Source organism: Cynocephalus volans, chromosome 1, assembly GCF_027409185.1.
Source record: "Cynocephalus volans isolate mCynVol1 chromosome 1, mCynVol1.pri, whole genome shotgun sequence".
In the NCBI taxonomy this organism is placed as follows: Eukaryota; Metazoa; Chordata; class Mammalia; order Dermoptera; family Cynocephalidae; genus Cynocephalus; species Cynocephalus volans.
The window spans coordinates 290,239,424-290,265,169 of record NC_084460.1 but is presented as its reverse complement, the minus strand read 5'-3'; the positions used below and the strand labels follow the sequence as shown (position 1 = coordinate 290,265,169).

Here is a 25,746-nt window from a genome sequence, read left to right as displayed (position 1 = left end):
GTACATTAAAGGCATTTTAAATTCCAAAATTCTAATAAATTTAATAATGAGTCTTAGTGTGATACAGTTTAACATAACCTATGAAATTTTGTTCTCCTGAAACCCAACAACCAGAATGAAACGACTAGAGCTGTCATTTAAAATTCCAAGGAAATTTCTCAAAGTAATTATAAGTTCAAGTTTAAAAAGTAGTCTGCTTTTTAAAGCCCATCATTATACAGTTCGCATGTATTGGTATACATTTTTATTTTTAGTTTTGTTTTGCTTTATACGGTAAAATAACAACCAATATTTTAACTTTAGCAACTGAAGTATCTGCTTTATTGTAATATATGTGTTCCTGAAAAACAATTTAAAAACCTCTGCAAAACAGTTCACTAAAAATAACACGATATAACGACAAACAGGGTTAGAGGCAGACCACTCAGGACCTATACAGCTTTGTAACTAGAGCCGAAAAAAAAAGATTCTACTAAAAACACTAACACAATGAAAAGGACATGTAAAGTTCCTAAAAAATCAATTCCATAAGAAATACATAGACTCCTATCCTCTTTGGAAAGGTAAATGAAGACAGTTTTGGAAGAGGGCTGAAGAAAGGTTCAGACTGCTGAGCTATAAAAATTAGTGCAAAATGCACAAAGACTGGAAAAGAAGTGGAATAACCATTCTTAGAAGAGATGAAGAATGCAGGGTAAATGGCATTGTGATCACTACTACTTGCCATGTCTAGCTGCTATTACTTGGTGGACAGAGCATTAACATGTTGAGGGAAATCTGTGTGTGAACCACTGCTGTAAATGTAGTATGCTGCCATCATTTTCCCATTTACTAAACTAATTTACATTACATCGACCCATGTAGCAGGATGGTATGTTATTTACTGCTGGTGAATATTAAAAACAGAACCATCCAATTATATGTTCTAGGAAGGTCTCAGTGAAATAAGAGTCAACAATGTTGCTTTAAATACAGACTATTAGTAATTACATAAAATAATATTCTTAGCATGTTGCTATCAAAACACCGAAAGAAAACACTGAATTTCTTGATTGTAAAAAATCTGCCAACTTGATCATTGATTTAAGACACAGAAATTAAATAACTACCAAAATGTCATATAAAATTATGTCTTACATCTAAAAAAAAACTGAAAAACAAGTTAAAGATGCTGCCCAAAATAATCCTCATAGTCCTAACAAAGCAATCCTGCCCAAAGAACCTAATTAGAATATCAAATTTTTAAAATTACTTTTTTATTATTAATGAGAAATGAAGGAAAAACAGGCCACTGTGAAGCAAGTGAATTAAAGAATAATAAGCACACTGCAAGGAAAAACAGGAGGGTTTCATGACAGACAACAATGCACTGACATAACTTTGACAAATTGCTTTAAGAAAGCACTAAAAAGCAAAACTTGGAAACGGTTAAGCAAAACCAAACTCCATGGAATAATGGGTTACATGGTTTGGTATATCAAGAAGGTGTCACTCAAAGTACTATGAATTCAAACTCAAGAAAAAGAATCAAAACAACTACTAACACTCTAGCGTGACCATGGAGGGAAGCAATAATGCTTTTCAGCATTAAAACATAAATCTCTACCAAACATTTTCATGTAACTTTAAATACAGTGTAATCTCAATGCCACACATCCATGCCCACTCCATTTTAAAACATGGAAAAAACTTAATTCCACATGCAGGGATCCAGAGCACTAGCAGAAGCTTCCACAAGCAGGTAAACAAACTGCCACACAAATCTAGATATTAGTTGTGGCCACCTACCAAAATGAGCGTGAGGAAACACTTGAGAATGCATTGCTCCAGAAAGGCCTTACGGAAAGCCATAAAGAGACCAATGTCAATTAATTTATGGATAACTATTGCTAAAATAAAAGTAAATTTGTTTCATTAAAAACTTCTAGAATTAGGACGTACTATTGTTGGTAGCATAAAAATACGTAATAAACACACATTCACAAAATGAGCCTTTTTATTTCAACCACATATTCATGACACTATAACATTTTTACTATATTCAAAATAAAGGGGAGATTAGAATAATAAACACCAAATGAAGAAACACTGATGAAATCTATTTTTTAAAATAAACACAACTACATCCATAAAAAAGACTTTGTAGGCATCATGAGCTACACCTAAAAGTACTATTCATAGGATCGTCTAAAATTATCTAACATCTACATGTAGCATCTTAAACTTCAAGTTTTGGAGAAAGCACCTGAACAATGCCAGATATTTTATTTACAACTCTGCATATTAAATAAAAAAATACATAAAGATAACTCAAGTGAACTAATTATTACAAGAGGAAAATACTAAATATAGTTCATTAGAAAGGTAAGCAACACACTTATAGCTTAAAATATAATGGCTGAAAAGACAGAAAAGAAAAATGCCATCTTGTGCAGATTTTACTCACCTGGCATATTTGAGGACAAAGAGGTTACACATAAGTATATGTAATTAATAGAAAATAAAATTAGGTGTTAAATACTAGAACCTTTTCTTTGTTTTAGTGATCTAGAGTGGGATTATTTCTAAAATATATATCCATGCATTTTAAACTATAATACTTTTTAATATTAGCACAAATTTAGGGAAACAGTGATTAAGATATTGTGCGCTTCTGATACCGAGTCTCAGTTCTGTCACTTTCTAGCTGCATGATGTTACTCAATGTCTACAAGCCTCAGTTTCCTCATCTGCAAATAGAGGCTGGAGGGACACCGGTAATAGTACCTACTTCTCAAAGCTGCTGTGAAAATTAAATGTAACAAATTAATTAAAGTGCTGTATAGTAAACAATTCAACAATGTATTTTTCTTGCTAACTTAAAAAGATATTTTTGGGGCTGGCTAGTTAACTCAGCTGGTTAGAGTGTGGTGCTTATAACACCAAGATCCAGGGTTCAATACCTGTACCAGCCAGCAGCCAGGGGGGGGGGGGGGGGGGATTTTTTTTAATACTGTGTTCTCATTCAACAAAAGGTTAATTGAGGAGGAAGGGTTCTGTGATAAACAAGTTTGGTCACATTATATTTATTTCCATTCTTAGAGCACTGTAAAGGCTCTGAGATGTCCTGCATTAATAATATTGGTTAGATTGTGTTTAGCCCAGCACTTCCCATATGTTACTTAGTCATAGAACTCTTTTCCATGGAATACTGTTAACAACATCTCAGGAGACATGTTCAACAAAATACATTTTGGCAAAAACTGACCTTTAGTCAACAAACTAAATATTAACCAGTGCTATCTCAGTCTGTTAAAAAGACATCCTCACCCAAGCTCTAGTTCCAAAATGCTATAAAATTTTTTTAGACTTTTAAAAACAGCTTTTGGAGACATAATTCACATACCATTTAAAGTATAGAATTCCATGTTTTTTTAATATATTCCCAGGGTTGTACAACCATCACAACAATCTAATTTTTGTCTCTATTTGCCTATTCTGGACATTTCATACAAATGGAACCATAAATATGTGGCCTTATGTGACTAGCTTCTTTTACTTAGCATGTTTTCAAGGTTCATTCATATTATAGCATGTATCAGTACTTCATTATGTTTTATTTTTCAAACAAGATTTCATCGTAAGGCTATTTAATATATGGTTTCATCAGTTAGACATTTGGGTTATTTCCACTTTTTGGCTATTATGAATAATGCTGCTATGAACACTTGTGTTCAAGTATTGTGTGGATATATGTTTTCATTCCTCTTGGATTCCTAATAATGGAATTGCTAGGTCATATGGGAATTCTACTTTTAGGAACTGCCAAACTGTTTTCCAAAAGGGTCGCATCATTTTACATTCCTGTAAACAATTTATCAGGTTTCTAATTTCTCCACATCCTCATTAATGCTTGTCGAGTGTCCTTTCTTTAAAAAAAATTACAGCCATACTAGTAGGTGTAAAGTAGTATCTCACAGTGGTTTTGATTTACATTTCCCTAATGACTAATGATGTTGAAGATCTTTTCTCGTGCTTATTTGCCATCTGTGTCTACACCTTCTCGGAGAAATGTTTATTTAAATCTTCTGCCCCTTTTTTAATTAGGTTTTTTATTATTGAGTTGTTAAGAGTTATTTACATATTCTGAATACAAGTCCTTTGTCACATACATGATTTGCAAATATTTTCTCCAAACTGATATAAAGTTTAATTTTTTTGTTGTGTTAATTTTTACAACTTTCCTGTCTATTTTTTTATTACCAAATTGACAATTTTAACCTTTGGCTGCTAAAAGTAACAATTGCAGATTACTAAATGTTAAGAGATACTCAAATTTTATAAGTAAATTGAAGATGAAAGAGTTTAAGGTGAGTAAACAAAGATATGGCCTACATAGGCCAATGTACTTTTTATTTACGATTTTTCTTTGTTTTTCTTCACCTAATCCCATTCCTTTTTTCATATTAATTGTCATTTCCAGAGTATACTAGACAGGTGAGGTGGGCCTACTGAGTAGAGATATAAACAAAGAAAAGTACATAATGCTGATTTGTGTATGTTTTATCAATATGAAAACTAAATTATAAATATGGAGGCAATTGTACTAGAATGGAAATAGCACTAGTTAAGTGGGTACTAATATCAGATTAGCCATTACTTAATTTTGAACCTGTGAGGCAAATCCATTAGCATTTTTGCAAATCAGCTTCCATCTAGGTAATAAAAAAAGGATGTGGGGGCTAGGGAAGATGCTATCTATGAAATTTTTCAGCTCTGCATTTCTAAGTTCATCTCCTGGGGAAGGAAAAAAGTCTCTAAAACTATTTATTCATTAATATAAATGCTAGAAGATAAAGGCTATTCATTCAGTAGCAAAGGAGAGACTTGGGCCATATAGGCTAATCTCCTAATGAAGGTTCCTATGTAATATGGTAAAAGAAAGTTAAAGCCTCAAAGTTTTGTAAACCCAGGAAAAAGTAATTATTAAAATATGTATTCTAAGAATGAATTACACTGATAAAACTTTTCAAATTTCACATAGAACTATTATGCAATACCCTCTTTCAAAAGCTACCTCAAAATGTAATTTCACGATATTAACCTATCTGAGGGCAACAAAAAATAATCCCTCAAGAATATTAATTTTGATGACATAAAACATTGGAAATTCCTAAGCATAGTGCATTTGTCAAAGCATTGTTTATATTTCAGTTGTAATAGACACATGCAGTTAACATTTACTTTGATCCAGTGAATTCAATAACCTAATAAAGCTGATAAATTCAAAATGCCTTATAATAGAAAAAAATACTTTACCTTGAAATAAAAATTTGTGGATACAATAGATTTACCTTTCTAATAAATTTTGCTTAGGCTTATATTAAAATATCATCTGAATATACATTGCATATTTTATATTATTTTATATCCTATGTAGAACCTTAACATTTAAAAGACCTTCGTACTTTAAATAAAATAAGCAAAAAAAAGCCCTTAACTCCAATGACAGAACCAACTTAGAGGTACAGTCATGAGAGTAAAATAATAGGTATGAAATATCAAGTATATATTGTAATGCAAAGACCACACAGGGTAATCTACACCCTCTAATTTCACAACCACCCTGCCAGCGAGATAATATTATTCACAATCTATAGATAAGGACAACAGTAAGGCTCAGAGAAGTTAGGTCAACACAAATACCCTCAGTCAAGGTGTAATTTGAGTTTCCATTACTCGGCTATCTAATGGGGTTATAATATCTATAAACATCTCAACAGTATCTTGCAGACTACTTTAACACTCGACAAATGTTAGTACATTCCCCTATCATCCTTACCCCATTCGCTAAAATAACAAGATAACACAGCAAGTAAATACTAAATCAGGATTTGAACACACGTTTGATGAGCTATACTCAAAACATATCCACCTGACTTTTCTGAGCCTCAGGTTCCCTCAGTTGTCATACAGTGATTAAGATATTTATTCGGTGAACTAGTTAAGAAGATTAAATGACACAATGTGCAAAAACTCTTTATGTCATGATTACAAAATCATTCCACTAAGGCAAAATAATATGCTAAGAAATGGAAACATTGCAAATATCACATCTAATGAAGAAAGAGTACAAATAAAAATTTAGAGCAATCATTGATTAGATATAATTAAAAGAGACCATTTTTTAAAAATTAAATCTGGTACGAAATTCAAGCATTTATTAAACACCTATTATGAAGAAAGAGTACAAATAAAAATTTAGAGCAATCATTGATTAGATATAATTAAAACAGACCATTTTTTAAAAATTAAATCTGGTGCGAAATTCAAGCATTTATTAAACATCTATTATATTAAATACCAACAAATTATGACTACAGACATTTATATGAAAAGGAAAATAGTACAGCTCAAACACATCACAATTCTTAATCTTGTCAATGACAGAGATTTACTCATAATTAGTAATTCTTCACGTTTTCATTTAATTGTAATGTTACAAGTACCGACTCTCAAGATTTCTGACCAACATTTGCTATAACCGGAGTTCAGGCTTCAGTTCTAAAATTATTGGGACACATACACAAAAACAAAGCTTACAAACTCTCTATTTAATGGATACCCAGCCATACCACATGTATGTGCTGACATTCCGAGGTGATAACTAATACCTCTGGGTGATCAGGGTAATAAGACAAAAATCAAAGAGGTACAACATGGAGAAAGGTGTGAAAGGTTTGTAGTATTAAGCCAAAAAAGAAAAAGGGGGAGGATAAAGAGAAGAAAAAAAATTATGAAAAGAGAAAATATTCAAATATTATACCCGAAGTTGAAACAGGTTCCCACAATTTAAAAAATGTTAACACCCTGAAAAAGATAAGCATTACAAAAAGACCAAGTTATTAAGAAAGAGCTCATGTAAAAAAAGTCCATTATGCAATGGACGCAACCTCATGAAGAAAAAAAAAAATCTCATAAAATTGTTCTATTAAAATTGAGTGAGTTATTATAGCCAGTAATTCTGAAACCAGATCAATACCTCAGTCATAAAGTGCAAGTCTCGTCTTCATATTTGGCTTTCCTTACCAGAAAGATGAAAACTTATCTGGGTAGGGTAGATGCTAAATAATTTCTAAGTTCCCTCTCCAACTGTTAAGTTCCAGGATTTTATAAACTTTCAGCTCGTATTTGGCCTTACAAACAAACTCTTTTATCCATTTCCCATTCACTTCATTAAAAAATAGTCCCCATTCTCTGGTATTCTTCACATGGTGTCTTTGTGATAAATACCTTCCTAAAAGCTTACTGTTCCTTAATCTTTATTTCTTACCTGTTGCTCCTCTGGCATTGGTCTGAAATGGATTTGTAGAAGATGCCACAGAAGGACCAGCGGCAGCAACAAATGGATTTGTGGAAGGCGTAGCTTTAAAAAATTATAAAAAACACTATAAAATCCTAATATATTTTGCATTCAAGATTTAAAAATACTTGTTCACAATATTTCTCAAGATAGAAAACTTGAAATTTCTGATAATAAATCATTGCTTTGACTGTCTTCCAGGACCCCTATGAAAATGCTATACAATATATATTTGGCGAAAGCACATACCTCCAAATGGAGCAGGCACACTTGAAGAAGCAGGCTGTGTCTGTGCAGAAGCACCCACTGGCACTGTTCCAAAAACATTGCTGAAAACAAATATTGAAAAGAGTTCATGTTTTAAAAAAAAAAAAAGCAAGGTTAATTTATCTACAGAGTAGCCATAAAATGTGGGAACACAATATTGAACATACCATGTATCACAGCAATTCTCAAACTTTAAGTCTCAGGACATGCTTACATTCTAAAAAATTATTAAGACCCCAATAATAAACGAATTGTTTATGTGTGCTATATTTGTCAATCTGTATCATAAATAAATTTTTTGGGGGGGGCAGCTGGCCAGTACGGGGGTCATACAGAAATTGAAATTAAGAATTTTTTAAAAACATTTTATTAATTTAAAAAAATAAACCATCACATGAAATATAAATAGCACTTTTATGACTAATAACTATATTCTCAAATTAAGAGTAACTTAATGAGAAGAGGAGCATTTTTTCTATTTTTGCAAATTCTTTTAATAGCTAACTTACCAGAAGATCAATATGTTGTGATTTGTTTTTGGTGGTAGTATATGAAGAAAATGTTGCCTCAAATAAATACATAGTTGAACAAAAGGCGAGTATTTTAATAGACTTTTCAGATAATTGTGGATATTTTCTTTTATATCCTACCAAAAATGAGAGTGACAGTTTCCTAAAGGTTAGTTGCAATGTGGAATTTGAAACCACATCAATGAAGTCTTTGTACTCCATTAAAGTAAAGTTCACTAGTCTATCTTGTGCTTTAAGTGAATCTTTTACAAATTTTATATCATGCGTTGGTCATTTGGAAAATACTTGTTTACTGAGTTATACCAATCTTCCAAATGTTGACACATTTCCTTATGTAAAATTAACATTAATATCACTAACCATCTCATCAGAAAATTAATGGGAAGCTGTCAACCTCATTATGAAGTCCACAGATTTTCCAAAATTCTAATATTTGCTTGAAAGCGTGAATTTTATCAGTTGTTTTCTTTAGTTACAGACTTAATTAGTACATTTTTGAGAAAATGTCTGACTGATTCAGGGGAGAATTCAGAATAACCATAGTTAGTCTATTAGTCACACTTTGAAGGAAAAATGGTGTTCTATAAAATAAATGGCTGGTTCATCCCACAACATCAATATAAATGTGAATTAGTGAAAGAGACAACCTCACAGAATTATTATAAAAAAAGTTTTAACCTCACGGACCACCTGAAAGAGTCCCAGGTACCCCAAATGTTCCAAACTACTGATGTATTGTAATATCAATAAACCATTTGCTATGTATAACCTGTTTCCAGACTTTATGGCTACCTGGTTACAGTACACTATTATATGTCTAATGCAGACAATATTAAAACAGCAAAACATATAAATAACTCTGAATTTTATTCTTTGGATTCAATTTTTCCCATTTGGCCTACAGAAAATCTATAATTGAACCTTGAACAGCACAGATTTGAACTGCACTGGTCCACTTATACATGGATTTTTTCAGCCAACTGCAGATTGAGAACAGCTGTTTATGGGATGCAAAACCCACGCAATACGGAAGGCCAACTTTTCATGTCTGTAGGGCTGACTGTGGGACTTGAGCATAGGCAGATTTTGGCATATTCAGGGAAACCAGGTGGTGGTGGTGGTGGGGATCCTCCTGGAACCAATCCTCTGTGGATACCAAGGGACTAATACATTATCGGGTAGCCCAAGTAGCTAATGTCACAATCCTAACACTTCTCTCTAGAAAAGGTGCTAAAGTGATATAAACTACTAAAATAACAAAATAAAGAAGTAGACACAATGCACAGGAATGGGTAACAAAGATATGAACAAAACATTGTACAGGTAAATCACCTGTAATTCTGGGTCTGTTTCCTTAACTGTAAAATGAAGAAGTCAAAACTAGAAGAGTTTTTTAAGTCTAATGTGTTAGACTTCCTGCTGCCAAGAATTCCTTTATAACAGATATATGTGAACACAGTAGCAGAGGCCTACTTATAAATATGACACTAAAGAGATATAAAACTCATGTTGGATTCTGGTGCAAACATTTCTAAAAATGTGTATTTACAATGTGTATTAAAAATGTGTAAGGCTAAAACATGGTATTTTCACTGTTAAGTTTTAATGATGAAACCATACCTTAAAAGTACATAATTTAATTGCTAAGTGGATTCTCTACTGACTCTAATCTGTATATAACTGTCCATTTTGAGATGTATACATACTACTACATTTTAGTGTTCAAGGACAAAAAGTAACAAAAGATAAAATTATGCCAATTACTCCAGGATATTTTAATTAGCAAATTAAACTTACTTTCATCAAATGAGATATTCAAGAATTTTAAAATTATATCCTAAAACAGTATTATTTGACCACATTGTTATCAGAGTTAAAAAACAAAAAGAAAAAAAACCACATAAAACACAAAGCAGGAACACTGACTAAGATAAGGTACCTGCTAGCATTACTCGTGGGAGTATATACATTACTGGAGGTGGCTGCAGAACTGAAAACGCTGTCTAGTTCTGCCAGGGCTGCATACTTGTCTGAAGACGCACTTGACTGACTGGGAATTGAAACCATAGAACCAACAGGAGCTTTACCTGTGGTCCCAAAGCCACTCCCCTGATCACCACCTAGGAAAAAACAAAAACAAATTACACAAGAAATTTAAAGTTATACTTTTAACTTATTAACCACATTTGCCATGAAACACAGGTAAATTTAAAACTGGCTTGGAGCTAAGCAAAAAAATGGACAGGATTCTAGAGTCAATCTAATAAATAATGAACAATATTGAATATTGGACAAGATTAAGTTGCTATACATACCACTGTGGTAAAGACAAAATATTGTTTCTGTAACAAAAACTAAGACTGTGCCAATAATATGTCTAGACTATGTATAAAGAAGAAATTCTCAAAGGGCTACATCAACATCTCCAAGACAGGCGGATCTCATTCAAGTGAACACATAAATTCATAAAATACTAGACTTAATGAAACAATCTACTAATATTATCATTTTCCCAGGATTCTCTATGAAAAAATTAGAGATAGTAATAATAGGAAACATTTACTGAGCATTTACTATGTGCTAAGCACTGTTCTAAATGCTTTACATGCAATAATACATGGACCACAACTCCATGAGTTCAATACTATCATCACTGTCACTTTGGAGATGAGGAAAAACAGGCTTAGAGATCAGGATGCAGAATCCAGTCTAGCATTAAACTCCTGCTGTTCAGCATCACATGATGCATTTTTAGAGGCAAATAAAATACTAGCCCTTAAGACCAAAACTGGCTATAAAAATGTACTATAAAAATCATGGATTTAAAAAAACAAACACCAAGATGTTAACAGAAAATAGTTCAAACTGGATACATTATAGAAAACACCAGTAAAGAACGCTTTCTAGAAAAAATAATCTATTATTTTATTTTAAAACTATGAGTTTAAAAATTAGTTTCTATGTGTTTAGTTTTGTAGTTGATATTTCTCGTCCACAATGTGCCAAGTGAACATTTTACTCAAAGCGTTTAGTGTACGTAGACAAAATTTCTATACAACTGAGAAAAGCATAATATCCTCAGATTTTAATAAAAACAACCAAATTTAGAGCACTGTTTAAGCATACAAATTTATTTCTGTTTAAAGTTTGATACCTTGCCCAGCACTGAAGATATTGTCTAAATTAGCAAGTGCTGCATATTTGTCTGCTGTCTGTAAACCACCTTTGTTTGTTGAAACTTTACTAACAGCTGATGCTGTTTGATGACTCTGGGAAGTATTGAAGGTTCCAAAATCAGCACTGGAGGATTTGGGGAAGTTATCAAAATGAGCAAAATTAGCATTTACTGATCCAGCACTTCCACCTGCAACAGAATAAACAGAACACTTGAAATTTCTAAACTTTCCCCCAAATCATTTGCTGGATTATTGGATCATTTCTTCCTAAATTAAGCGTCCTATAAGCAATCCTACATTCTTAAAATCAGTGACTGGCAAATGACCTTCAACTTTAATCATCTACACATTATTTTATAATTTTTAAAACCAGATTTTCAAAGGCACTGGCAACATGTAAGATTTCCATATTTAACTATATATCCTGGAGTGAAGAATATAATTCATGGGACAGTAACTCCATGCTACCTGATTTGAGACTCAATTACTTCACAGAACACTCAACTGTATACTATGACCTTTTACTATTTCACTTCACCCTAAACAGACCCTGCAAACAAGATGCGAAGTATCTTGCTTGAAGGATTCAAGCTTTTGTAGCTCCATTTCTACAAAAGAAACAAATCCCAGGGGTAGGGATTAACAATGTTTAGGATGCACTATTTTGATACTGAATTTCTTGGACTTATTTCACTTGAAGAGCTATTATTTAATTCCATATACATACAATACTATGATGTCCAAATTAAAATCATGCCCTACTATATAGTTTAAGTCATAAAAATTATAATACATATTACTGCAATTTTTGACTTTATAAAGCACAATTCACCTGATGGTCACTATAGTATATATACTACTAAGTCTTTCAAGCTTGTTCTCTACTATAGAGACCTCCCTAAAGTACTACCAAAAGACTAATGCCAGTATATTTCATTCTATGCTTTTGATCCTACACTTGTGAGATATTAGATCTTTATTTCCAAATCTTACTTTTAGCAATCAAAATAGTACATATATACATTTATATATTAAAGTGATAGCAAAGTACACTTACAGTTATTTAATGGATGCATCCCTATTTAAAAAACACACTTTCTATCAATCAGTTCCTTAGACATTCTAAAATATAGATAAAATTTCTTTCAGAAATTAAACTCTGTTGTTTTCCATTAAAACTAAGTAATATATGTTTGCATTAAAAAGATGATAATCTGTTACAAGTAGCTGGCAAAGAAAGTATATACTAAACTTTCCAAATCTGTATGAAGAATTTTATTTCAAATTATTAAAAACTGAATTATTAAACCAACTAACTTTTATTGTACGTAATTGTGTTCTCTAATTCTGAGTTTCAGTAATTGAGAAGAGAGAGTAAAGGTGAGAATTTATAAAGGATTATCATTAAATAATGATTAACAATCTATAATTGGAAAAACCTATGAAATATAGCACAAAACACAAATTACTAAAAGATGCCTACTTGACAAGAGAACTTACTGTGGGTAGCCTGGAGAGGAAAAGCTGAAGTAAATTCACCAAAACTGCAGCTAGATGAAAGCATTCTAAATGCTGGACAGCCAGAAATTATGTAAATGATGACAGTTAAAGAAAAAAAAAAAAAAAAAGAAAATTGAAAGAAAAGGCTTTAAGACAATACACAGAGTTAAAAGTAGAAAGGAAAATAATCAGCCAAAAATTTAAATAAGGGTTCAATGAGTTTCTGAGAACAGTACAGTTTATGGGAGACTACTCAATGTTTAAAGGCCAATTCCTGCATAGAAAACTATTTCCAAGTTTGATTAATCATTAAATAATCAACTCTTGACTAATAACATTTAAGAATTTTTCTCAAGCTTATTGTCCTAAAAATTATCTAAATTTTTAGTTTGATGGAAGCCATAAATTAGCTTCCTTTATTCATAGGTATAATACCAGCCTAAATCAATGAGTTCCATGCATATAAAAAAACTTTCAGTATTTTAACGCCTCTGCATGGGAAATTTAAGGAAGAATCATGTGCAGGAAAAGGAAAAGAATGGATGTTATCAATTAGACAACATACCAAAGAGTTTAGAAAAACAAATGAACATAGAAAAAAATAAAGATATTTCAGGTTTCCCCAGAGCTTTGTACTATAGAACTATTTAAAAATCAGGTAGTTATAAAATTTAAGTGTAGAGTAATTTTTCAGAACTACATCTAGAGTTTTGTTTTTTAAAGTAAACATTTAAGCACAATTCTAGAGAAGCTCTACCTGTAGTTTGGGGTTGAAAAGGAGTGTGACTTGCTGTGGGGAAACCTCCAAAATTACTCGAACCACTAGACTGTCCAAATGCATCAAAGTTTGCAAAATCTGCATTTGCAGAATTCTGAGCTGTAAATGGCAAGGAACAATATGTTAATGAATGTGAAAACTATAAATGAAAAGACATGACAAATGAATTTTAAAATTTTACATGAAGTTTCTATGTATCATAACTCACTTTAAAGAGAATTCATTTAGAAATTAGATTTCACATCTTACCAGTATTTAACCTAATTACAACAATTTTAGTAAAGAGTATCCAGAAAGTTCCAAAAACATTTTATGCAATAAATTTGAACACAAGACCCTCTCTGAATGACCTCAGGAATAATACTGTGAAAGTGACTCCATTAACAAAGGAGACTGAATTGACAGCACTGAATACATGAGTTACAGTAAAGCAGACAAAGATGTAGAATACACTCTAGAAAATTCACCAATTTAAAATGATAATCAGCTATGTGCATATAAATAATAATCTAAGTATCTACAATAGTGATACAGAAAAGGTTTAATTACATTAATAAAATATACCTTTGGGGTTTTTTAAGTTTACAAATATGTCACACCACGAACATTAAGAATAAATTAAAAAACTTGAATGTACAACAAGGATATGTTCACCAAATAAATTGAAGATATTCACATTGTATTAGAAGCCTGCCATTTTAAACTCATATATGAGAATTTAAGAAACAATAAAAGCTAGTAGAAATTATAATTGTACCACACATTCAGTGAAAAAGACAAAGTTGTACTTCCCAACTGGTTCTCAACCTAAGAGCAAAATTCCAGACTTCCCTAAACCTTAAATACATAAATAAATAAGACAATCTAAAAGTTTCGTTGTTTTTTGTTTTTTTTAAGGTTGGAACAGATGCTAGATTAAGAATTTTATAGAGGACATAGTGAGAATAAGAAATCGTTAGTATGTGAGAAAGGGAATGCTAAGTGGCGAGAAAGAAAAGCATGTCCAAGGGCTAGAGAAAGGTTAAATGTCATGAATAGAGTAAAAGGCAGCCACTTTACATCTTTTGCAGGCAAATCTACTTCTAGGAAGTAGGTGCAAAGAAATAATCTTGCAAATGAGTATGACTGTATCTAAAAGCTACACAATGTGTTTTTTATAAGAGAGAAAACATTAAAAATTTGAATGACCATCAATAAAGGATTGATTAAAAATACTGGAACATCATATGATAGAATATAATGCAGCCATTAAATAATCATGTAAAAGAATATTTAACCCTTTTTACGTTAAAATGTTTATGACAAAGTAATAAGATGAACAAGCTAATAAATTCTAGATTCACTTTCATCTGCCAATTTTGTTAAACTAAGGATGGTATTGCACGCATAGAAAATCTCCATTTTAGTTGAATATAAGTAGTGGGATTTCAAATCTGTATCATTTTCTTCTTTATGTTTGCCTGTGCTTGCTAACCTTTTGCAATAAATATGTATTCTATTTGTAAATAAACCAAAAACTTACTAAACAAAAAATTATTTTATTAACAAAGCAACATATTAAACATTATTCTAGGAAGAAAATCAGGAAAACTTAGAACATTTTATGTAATTACTATTTTGTATATAGTTAGCCCTCTGTATCCATGGGTTCCACATCAGTGGATTCAACCAACTGCTGATCAAAAATATTTGGAAAAAAACTGTGTCTGTACTGAATATGTACAGACTTTTTTTTCTTGTCATTATTCTCTAAACAATATAACTATTTACATTGCATTTACATTGTATTAGGTATTATAAGTAACCTAGAGAAGACTTGTAGCATACAGGAGTGTTGAGAAAATTAAAAAATTAAAATTCTGACTAGCTTATGAAATGCTTCTGTAACTAAATGTGCTCCTCTACCAGGGCCCCCAGAATTCAGCCCAGTTAATAATCAACTGCATGTATTCCTGCTTCTGCAATCTTGCCTGCCTGCTTGCCCAAGTCACATGAGTGTGAAGAAGTTGAAACCAGCAGCTGCTTGCCTAAGATATATGCTTAAACTAAAACTTATAGAGCCCACCTAACTTGCCTATAAAAAGGCCTGCATACTTGTGTCCAGGGTCCCAGGATTTCAGAACACGAGTTCGCCTGGGTCCCTCTAGAGTAATAAACTATCTGACTCTCCAACCTCCCCGAGTGTCTGGAGCTTTCTTGCCAAGTTCCTTCCATAATAGGAGGATGTGCATAGGTTATATGCAAATACTACACTATTTTATATCAGGGACTTGAGCATCTCTGGATTTTGGTATACACACAAAGTCCTGAAACCAACCCACCATGGATATCGAGGGATGACTATACCTGAAGGAATATTACTGCAATAAGGGAAAAAATGTACCTAAAAAGTTGACTCCCACTTACAAGGTACCTTTGCCACTTCTTGTGTTCTGAAATGAGGGATTTTGCCTAATAGATCTGCAACATAACCAGCGCCACTTTAGACAAGCCCAAGTACAAAATGGCGCCGACCACCTCCTTCCCTCGCCCTTCCCTTTAGGAGAAGCCTCCTGACTTAAACAGAAACCCCTTTTGCTTCCACAAGGATGCAGTTCTCTACCCTGATCCATGATCCACGTTAGCATTATGACCCTCCTTGATGGTTTCAGCCAGACCTTGGAACACTATATAAGCTCTACCACCCCCACGCCTGGTGCTGTCCACTATTTTCAGGGCAGCCCCGGGCTGTCCTCCATTTTGAGTACAACCTGGCAGATTTCTTTCTTTAATAAAGCTTGAAAGGTACCTGGCATCTAGGCTCATTTTCTTTTCACTGCCTTACATATCACTGCTCATACTTTGTTCCTGAAAACCTTTTCTAAACACTGGAAGTTTTCCCTATCTCTCAAACACTAGACAGAAGTATCTAAATTAAAAGGCTCCTTATTGCTTAACAATATAAATTCTTTATTTTCTGGACTCTTAAGCAACCTCTGCACAAAAAAACCCAAACTAAATAGAATGCGACAAAATAGTAAAGATGCTTCTTAATCTTATTTCAAAAAGTGTAAAGGAATAACTCAGTTTAGAATTCAAAGCACCAATTAATGAGCCTGAGTCTTGCTGATAATTGTCTTTCCTCTTCAATGAGAAATAGATCTTCATAAGAGGGGAAGACAAATAGAGACTATAGGATGCAAACTGGCAGAACCTCAGCAAATTCATCTGCTACATATGTTTTGTTTCACCTGTACAGTATTGACATTTTTTCATCAATTCCTAACATTTAAAAAGAGGGAATTTCACGTTAAACAAGATTTTTTGCTTCTCTTAAAAGAAAATCAATGTATCTAATAATCCTGAGCCCATGGTTCCTTCTGCACCACATTATAATATTCATTGTGTTAACTGGGTTGCAAAGCAGTTGAGTTTGACACGCCTAGGATAAGGTGTGACAAAAACCAACCAGTTTCCAGTTCATAGGTTTTGTGATATGATGTTTATCACCAGGCATAATAACTATTAAATTCTGAAGGTGAATTATGTTTATAAATTCATGTTTTTCTGAAAACAATAATAACCCCACTCACTGACGCTTATACACACATACCACCTCAGCCAGAATGTTCTTATGAAAGGTAAAGATTTCTGACTTTTAAACCACTAAAGTATATGCAAAAAACAAGTTTCCTTAAAGAACAATGCTAACTAGACTGGCATATTTGAATGATTATCATTTGCTATTAAAGTTTCCATCTGTCACATCAAACTGTTCGGGATAAAATTTTCATCCAATATTTAAAAAAAAAAAAAAATGAGAGTTTCAGGGTAGAACTCAGCCATCAATGACTTTGTGAACTGTATATGGAAAAATAAAGACTCAGAGTGCTTGCAAAGGCTATGGAAAAAGATATTTCAGTTGAAACATGATATTGATTTATACCTAAAAACTACTCCAAGGCAAAATATCAAAAGATGGCATCAACTATACTAGAAGGAAAAACAAATGAGTAATTTAGCTGCTTCTTCCAACAAGCATACATTTTATTCTTCTAGAAACAAACTAAGTCAAATAAAGCAAAAAAAAAAAAAAAAAAAATTAAGTAGTCATTCACAAATAAGTAACAACTTCAGGCTAAAAAACAACTGCAATTAAGGCAACCTGACCTATTCTACATGGCTATAAAACTATTTCCTCACACTCATCTACCCTACCATTTCCACCATACGTGAAGATGAGAGAAAACAGTTATGTTCTACCACCTTGATCAATCTGATAAGAATATGGGTTTCCTTCATTTTCTTTTTCTTTTTTTTTGTATTTTCTACAATTAAATAGCAAATTTTTTCAAAGAGCATTTTAAGGGAGTTATTGAAATTATGAATACAATCATGGCACAAAACAGTCTGTGGAGTTGCAGCAACTCAACTGACCATTTTCTGGCTAACATGGCTACAAAGAAAAGTGCAAGATTAATTCCCTGGCCTATGAAAAGTCATAAATTGCATTTAAAGATGCAAAGGAAAGAGGAAATAGTTGGAAATTTACAAGAGTTTGGTAGTTACTTATAGATAATTTCAAATTATATTTCAGTAAGCTAAAATGGAGATAAAACTAGCACATATTCATAAATTACTGAAGTTTCACCCTATATTTATTGACTCTTTCACCAACTCTTTTTGCCAGCACTCAAATGCAAGAGGTAGGAACAAAGGGCTGGGGCTCTTTTCTGGTCAGAAGGGGAACTAGCTTCCTACCTGGAGGGTGAAGAGAAAAGAGGAAATTCCAGATTTTCTGGTCTTTTGCAGCTCAGGTAACGTAGGAGAAAGGAAACCTACCACAGCCCCAACAATTTAAGTTTCCTGATTTCTTACCCTTCTCTATATAATTTCTTCTGAAAAAGAGATCCCCATCATCCAATTTTAAAGCAAACACATACATCAAAAATACAAAAATGATACACAATTTGCTCATGAAGCATGTCCTTAGAAAATGCTTTCATTAAAATTTTAAAACAAAAAGGTACTTTAATGTTTACTAGAAAGAAATGTGGCCAGAGAGGAGGTTTTCTACAATTTTTCAAACTATTCCAAACCACACATTTTGGGATGTGTATATATATGATACACTTTATACCATCATTATCCAACAACAATCCAGGTCATCAAATTAAAAGGAAAAGAAAAGGTAATACCATCACAATCTCATAGGTGAGTAAAGTAAGGTGAAATAGGTGCTAAAATACAAATAGGAAATCAATTCTATCAGCACTGGTTTCTGCTATGCTCTTAAAATTGTGAAATACATGTTTTAGAAAAAAAAGTCTTGAATTTTTTTGTTTCTAATTAAAGTTATATAAATCAGTGACAAAAAATAAGCCAGTACCCCTTACACACATGTGAAAATAATATAAAGCAAGATCTCAAATGGTCAAATAAAACTACTAACTCAATTTCTAAATTAGTATTCTACATTTGGTTTAATGCTTATTCAATCACTCACAAATGCCAATAGGTAAACTTCCTAAGATGCAAACATCAAAGCTTACTGGCTTTAAACATCAATTCCACACATTTTCCCAATATAAATACTATGTATTCTTTTAAACTGTTCACTGTAAAAGTGTAGAAGGACCAATACAGAAACAACTATAAAGACTCAAAAAATTAACAAGCTGTTAGGAAATGACTCGAAACCATTCGGGGAACCTTAGTTAAAATCCAAAGATTCAAATAGGATAAAAACTTGATACAGAGTATGATTCTTTTTGTTAAACACATATAGGTATGTATGTGTCTATATGTAATACGTGTGGAATATGTATAAAAACAGTATCTATTGTACTTTCTAGATACTAACCCCTTAAACACATCATCTCACTTGAACTTTGCCACTTTAGGTAACTGCAAGTTTTGTCTATTTGTTAACAAATAATTTCTAATTTCTAGTGAAGTGCATTAAACTCTTTAACGATCATGTTAAATTTGGAAATGGGGGAGGGGGGAAGTACTGTTCAAAGACTACCAGAGTTACATAAAAAGAATTATATTCAGGATCCAATCTGAAGATGTTCCTACTCCAAAGATGGTATAATTTGAGCATTCATAAGGATAATAATGACAATAAATTGAGATGTAGGAAATGCTTAAATCTATGAAGTCATAATGATACTAAACAAGAAAAAAGTCACCATTAAAAGATGCTAAGGAATCACATACAGCCACATCACCTTGAATGCACCTGATCTTGTCTGATCTCGGAAGCTAAGCAGGGTCAGGCCTGGTTAGTATTTGCATGGGAGAAAATGCTAGGGAATCAATTCATTATCCTGATATTTGATTAAGAATCAATCATGTATTTTTACCTTCCTATACAAAACCATGTCATTGAATAACCGAAGATTTTACAGAAGTATTTCAGCTGATAAATGAAGGAATGATAAATTTAAAATATCATTTTGCATAATGGAGCCAAGCATTGAGCACCAACAGCTAACACTGCAAAAAGAGAGAGAACCCAAAATTATGTGCCTCTTAGACCCTAAGTGTGTTCCCTAGCCACCCCTCACCCCCCCCCACACACACAATCTATGATGGATCAGGTCTCTAGATCTGAGGAGAGAAGAACTTGTTACAATAAATACTGAGGAGAGAAGAACTTGTTAAAGGGCATCACAGTGATGCAATCAACAAACTAAAACTACTGAAAACTCAGACAAATAAACTGCTTTCTTTAACAAATTACAGAGGAGAAAAAAAAGGGATCAAAGAGGAGACAAAAAGACATATTTCACAAATGCAATGTGTGGATTTTATCTGAAACCTGATTCAAACAAACTGTATGTATGCATGTATGCATATATGTATGTATGTAAGTTTATGTCCATGTACATGGGTACTTCAAAAAGTTCATGGGCGAATTCATATTATCTTTTAATTCTATTTTCCATGAACTTTTTGAAGTACTGTGTGTGTGTGTGTGTGTGTGTGTGTGTGTGTGTGTGTGTGTGTGTACACACTGGGACTGGAATGAAAATTTGAATACTGACTAATGAATTATTATTACTATTATTTAAGGAATGATAATACTACTGTGGTTAAGTTTAACAAGGAAACGTTTCTTTTATTCTTCTGTTTTTTAGACATATATAAAATATTTAAGGATAAACTTATTTAATTCTTAAAATTTGCTCCAAAATAATATGAGAGGATGGACTGATAAATAAGATTAGCTATGAGTGATTGGTATATAAAGGTTATATTACGTAGTTACTTTTGAATATTTGCAATTTTCCATAATAAAAGGGTAAAAAAATACATTAAAGTCTTTCCTCATTTTTTCCTGTGTAAAAAGGTCATGTCAGTCAGTATCTGACATTAAATATAACCTCTTCTGTGACTAGAAAGCAGCACAGTTACATGGTTATATATTACATTTCAACAGTTATAGGTGATACCAAACACCTTCAACAGAACATGTTTACTAATACTTAAGCGTAATAAAGAATAGATATTGTTTAGTACCTTATATATATCTCTGACAAAAGCTGTTAAAACACTTACCTGCATGACTGTTGAAATGTGCAAAGTTAGCAAAATTGGCTGTAGCTGTTGACTGAGGAGGTGGAGCAGCAAAGATGTCTGAGCCAAGATCAGTCAAAAGGTCAAACTGCTTCTTCTCCTGTTGCTGCCCTTGAGAGCGGCCTACAACGGGGGACTATAAACCACATACAAACTATGAAGATTTTCCAGTCAGATCTGCTAAATACTTATATAAAACTATATCCAATTCACCAAGCTTAAAACACATTTATACATAGGAAGAGTTACACTATACACTTACACATTGCTTAACGGCAGGTATACATTCTGAGAAATGCGCCATTGTTGTGTGAGCCTCATAGAGTGCACCTAAACAAACCTAGATGGTATAGCCTACTACATGCCTAGGCTATATGGTATAGCCATTATAATCTTAAGGGACCAGTGTCATATATGTAGTCTGTCGTTGACTGGAATGCTGTTATGTAGCACACGACTATACTGACTTTATCCCTCCCTTCACTTTTTCATGCAAACTTTTTGTGAAAACAGAGCAATTTATTCAGATGCCCTAGTATGCATTACTAGAAAGGGTAGGATTTAATCCATAATATTATGCCTAAGAACTATTCTTGTATAGGATAAAGGTTGCAATGCCACTGAGTAACAGATCTGTCCCAGCTCCATCTACCATAATAAAGTACAGAAGTACAAACTTCAGTCTGTTCAGCTTTTAGAATAAGGTATAACGCAAAGAAACCTGTTTCAATGATAAACATGCCTCACAATCAGGTATGTGGAAAAATTCTATTGCTTAAGAAATCCCTTCCTGTAAAAGTATATCACAGAGGCTATCTATACTGTTCTAATTCTGATGGTCACCACAGATTCATGTTTTACTAATTGTATACCATATGATACACAGGTATAGCAATGTTACTGTATCCTTATGCAAAGCTACAAGCTACAGAGAAGTCAAAGAAACTCATATTAGCAATAACAAAAAGAACAAAAACACACATTCCAACCATTCAACCAATAATCTTTTAAGGTATTAGAAACCACTAAGACATAATGCTACTGGCATACAAGATTATACTGCCATCTTAAAGAATTCTCAAATTCTTGACACTCAATTCTCTTTAAGTGGAAGTCCCTACAAAGACTTAAAGATTACTCACCTGACTAGGTGTGCCCTTATTTAAGTGAAGTGCTGGTGCAGAATCTCCTAAAAGGGATTTCAGTGGTTTGACCTCAGGTGTGCTGCTTGTGCTGCTGGCAGAGGACCCTGAAATAGATGCATGAACTGATGCCACCACTTTGGCTTGTTCTGGTGGGACATACCTAAAACATGTAAAAATTAGAAAAGGCAGTTAACTAAGAAAAATGTAGGGAATCCTACATTAAAAAATGATAAGCTCAATTCTTATTTTGTACAACATTAGTCTTACTTCAAAACATTCTCACTCAGAACTGACAGCTTAAGTCTACACTTAATTTAAATACTCAGAGAAAAGAGTAAGAAAGACTAACCACAAAATTTGTTTCAATTATTTACTTATGGCTTTTCTAAGATAACAAAACTATTTTTTTAAACAGAGGATGTACAGTTAATCATCATGATACTTTAATTTTTAAAAATGAAAACATGTTAAGATCATAAATAACCTTCGGAGACAGATGAGAAAAGGTAGGGAAACATTTATTATATTACAGTTAATAGTCTAAACTATAAAGGCCTATTCTTTAAGAATAAGATCAACAACCCCATTTTAAAATGGGCAGAAGCAGTACAAAAGGAGACATAGATATGAAAACACTTATAACCTGATAGAAATGGAAATTAAGGTATTATTCACCTTTGATCTGAGTGTGAACATTACAAATTTTCTGTTGCCAGCCACTGAAATATATAAATAGGTATGCTCTGTGCCCTAGGATAAGTGACTTATAGAAACTTATACTTAGGAATTAACTGGATAAGTGTACATACATGTATATGAACACACTCTTTATAAAAATTTCAAAAAACTGGGAAACAAATCAAATGTCCATCAGGAGTAAAGTATTTAAAGGGATAATGCTAAAATCTGTACAGGACCACATAACTATTCTGCTTTGACATGGAAAGATGCCTGTAAGCCTTTATAGTCTTTCAGGTTTGACCCTAGTCATGTAAATACAGGATTCATGGGAGAAGGGAAGTGAAGGAAGGAAAGAGAGGCAGTAAGAAAATAATGCCCAAACATCAGCAATGCTAATCTCTAGGGGTGGGATTATGTGAGAGTTATTGCTCTCTGTAATTCTGGGTTCTGTCCCACCCTCCTCACCACCCACCATACATCAAGTAAGTAGGTGGGAGAAGTAGGAAACAGAATGGTTAAGAGTGGTTAAAACCACCTATTCCAGAGATGGAGTTCAAATAGCTCTACCGCTCAGTGGCTATGAAACCTTGGGCAAACTGTTTCAACTCTTTGTGCTTCCAGTTTTCCAACTATAAAATGGAGATAAGGTTGCTGTGAGGTATGAACATGTGAACATTTGTAAAAGCATTTAGAACAGTTCTTCGTATAGGTGTTAACTATACGTGTTACCTATTAACAAACTATATAATAATCACAAACAATAAAATTGCTTTTTTTCAGTAAATGGGAGAGATGACAAGAGATATGAGAATGAATACAAGAAGTTACACTTTCCCATAATTTAGGATACCACTAATAATATAAATTCTTGAGTAAAGCCAAGTCTTATGAAGGATAAAATCAGATAAGAGCTTTTGGTTCAAAAAACTTACCTAACTAAAGAAGCTCATCTTATATAACATAAAAAGTCCTTTTGGGAACTAGTAAAAAGAACAACCTCAAAATCCCTTTGGATAACAACAGCATCACTGTTTTAAGTGCAGTTTCTACAGTGAGTATTTTGAGGGAGACTGCATTTGAATAGTGCTTATACCATGTTAAAAACCCATTTCATTGCTCTCTAGTTACATGTTGCAGGTGTGCAGGACCATGAGTTAAAAATGTATAGGTCCTGGCCCTCCTGAATCATGGTCACCCTCTCTTTCCACCCACCACTTAAGGTTTGTATTTGTATTACTCTTATTACTATTCTGTTTCTCAGAAAAGAAAAAACAACACGAACTATAATTATTTGAGGTTTCCAGTTATTTGTGTTATGCTCTGAATGGATATTATTGTTATAAATGCAGGGATGAATCTACGGTTTTAATTCTATCAACTATTATTCACACTCACTTTTCTCTTTATAGCTAAAGATAACCTACCTAAAATCCCAGCTAAGACCTAACCAAACTGACTTTCTAAGTTGGTAAAAGTAACACTGCTGAGCAAACCAAAAATTGGGTTACAGCTATGAAAGGAGAACAGTCTTACCTACAAAGGGTGGAAGGACTAGGAAATTGAGAATTATGATAAAATAATAACCATACCTTTCATTTTAAAAGAATCATTTATGCCACCATATTTTTACTATCACCCTACCTTCTAATATTTTCTTCTTTCCTGAACTAAAATTTTACTGCCATATATTTACTTATATTCATACCTAATGTATCTAGTACAACTGAATACAGCCTTGGCTAATTCTGCCTCGCAAAAAAGCAGTTCATTTTAGAGAATGGTAAGAACACAAATTTTGACCGAATGTACAAGTCGCAGCTAATATACTCACTGAATGAAGGTAAAGACCTCTCCACCTTAAACCACAGCAAGTGGTCTCCCAGGACAAAAACAGGCTCTGAATATATCATTCTCTGGGTTAAAACATACTTCCTCAGGGAAACAAGAGGCCGTTTATTTCCTCATTATCTATTCCTCCTATTTGTGACTCTCTCCCCCATCTTAACCTCGCAAGAAGGAAAGGTACATTGTTCAATACTGATAAAGAAACAACCAAAAGAGTTCATAAATCAATGAGTCTTAGTCAACTTAGCTCAGTACGTGGTCAGTTTCATACTTAAATTATGCTCATATAGCTAAAAATAAAGAGCCCCTGAGTAACTGAAGATTAGCTATAGCCCCTGCTCTGATTTAGGGGGCTTACTAACTATACACACAACCTTTTTTAGAAATTAACATCTAATGGCTTTAACTAGGGGAGTATGAGTATGAACACTACCTTCTTAACCAGATGGTAAACTGATTTCTCGGATAGGAAGTAAGGGATATTTTGAGCAAAAACTTACTGCAAGATGCAATTAAGTGGATGGATTACTACACAAGTTTTAGCATAGTGCCAGTTTGTAAAGATAATACTCAATAAATACTTGCTAAATGAATAAAGATTTTAAGAAAGAAGGCTTTGTAAGACTACATATGTCTGGAGAAGCTAACAGGGCTAGGGAAGGATTAGAAGAAAGAATCCCTAACTTTCTGAAGAGGATAGGAGGCCTGGTAATTATAATGAAAAGGCTGCTGCTAGGCACAAATGAGTTAAGACAAAGTAGAAGTAAAGGTTTTTGGAAACCAAATTCAATAAAAAGCCAAAAGATAATGAGTATCTACCTATCTACCTACTTATTTATTTCCTTCGTTCCTTCCTGCCTGCCTTCCTTCATCATGTCTGACTATCCTTACCCATAATTCATATGAATTTGGGAGGCTT

The 25,746-nt window shown here is 33.0% G+C and overlaps 1 protein-coding gene across 6 annotated transcripts in view; it reads right to left on the bottom strand.

Annotated features, from left to right (window-relative positions):
* Nucleotides 1-25,746, bottom strand: part of AGFG1 (ArfGAP with FG repeats 1) — a 66,765-nt gene that overhangs the window by 5,756 nt on the left and 35,263 nt on the right. Inside the window, exons 4-12 of one of the 6 annotated variants that reach the window (XM_063103798.1) lie at nt 22,299-22,461; nt 21,139-21,292; nt 13,573-13,692; nt 12,816-12,887; nt 11,294-11,503; nt 10,079-10,259; nt 7,592-7,671; nt 7,313-7,405; nt 1,789-1,836 (exon numbers count right to left, since the gene is read on the bottom strand). In XM_063103798.1, coding sequence (XP_062959868.1) covers nt 1,789-1,836; nt 7,313-7,405; nt 7,592-7,671; nt 10,079-10,259; nt 11,294-11,503; nt 12,816-12,887; nt 13,573-13,692; nt 21,139-21,292; nt 22,299-22,461 — 1,121 coding nt within the window. The remainder of the gene's footprint in view (nt 1-1,788; nt 1,837-7,312; nt 7,406-7,591; nt 7,672-10,078; nt 10,260-11,293; nt 11,504-12,815; nt 12,888-13,572; nt 13,693-21,138; nt 21,293-22,298; nt 22,462-25,746) is intronic. The other 5 variants (XM_063103814.1, XM_063103806.1, XM_063103823.1 and 2 more) reach the window with 5 other exon arrangements.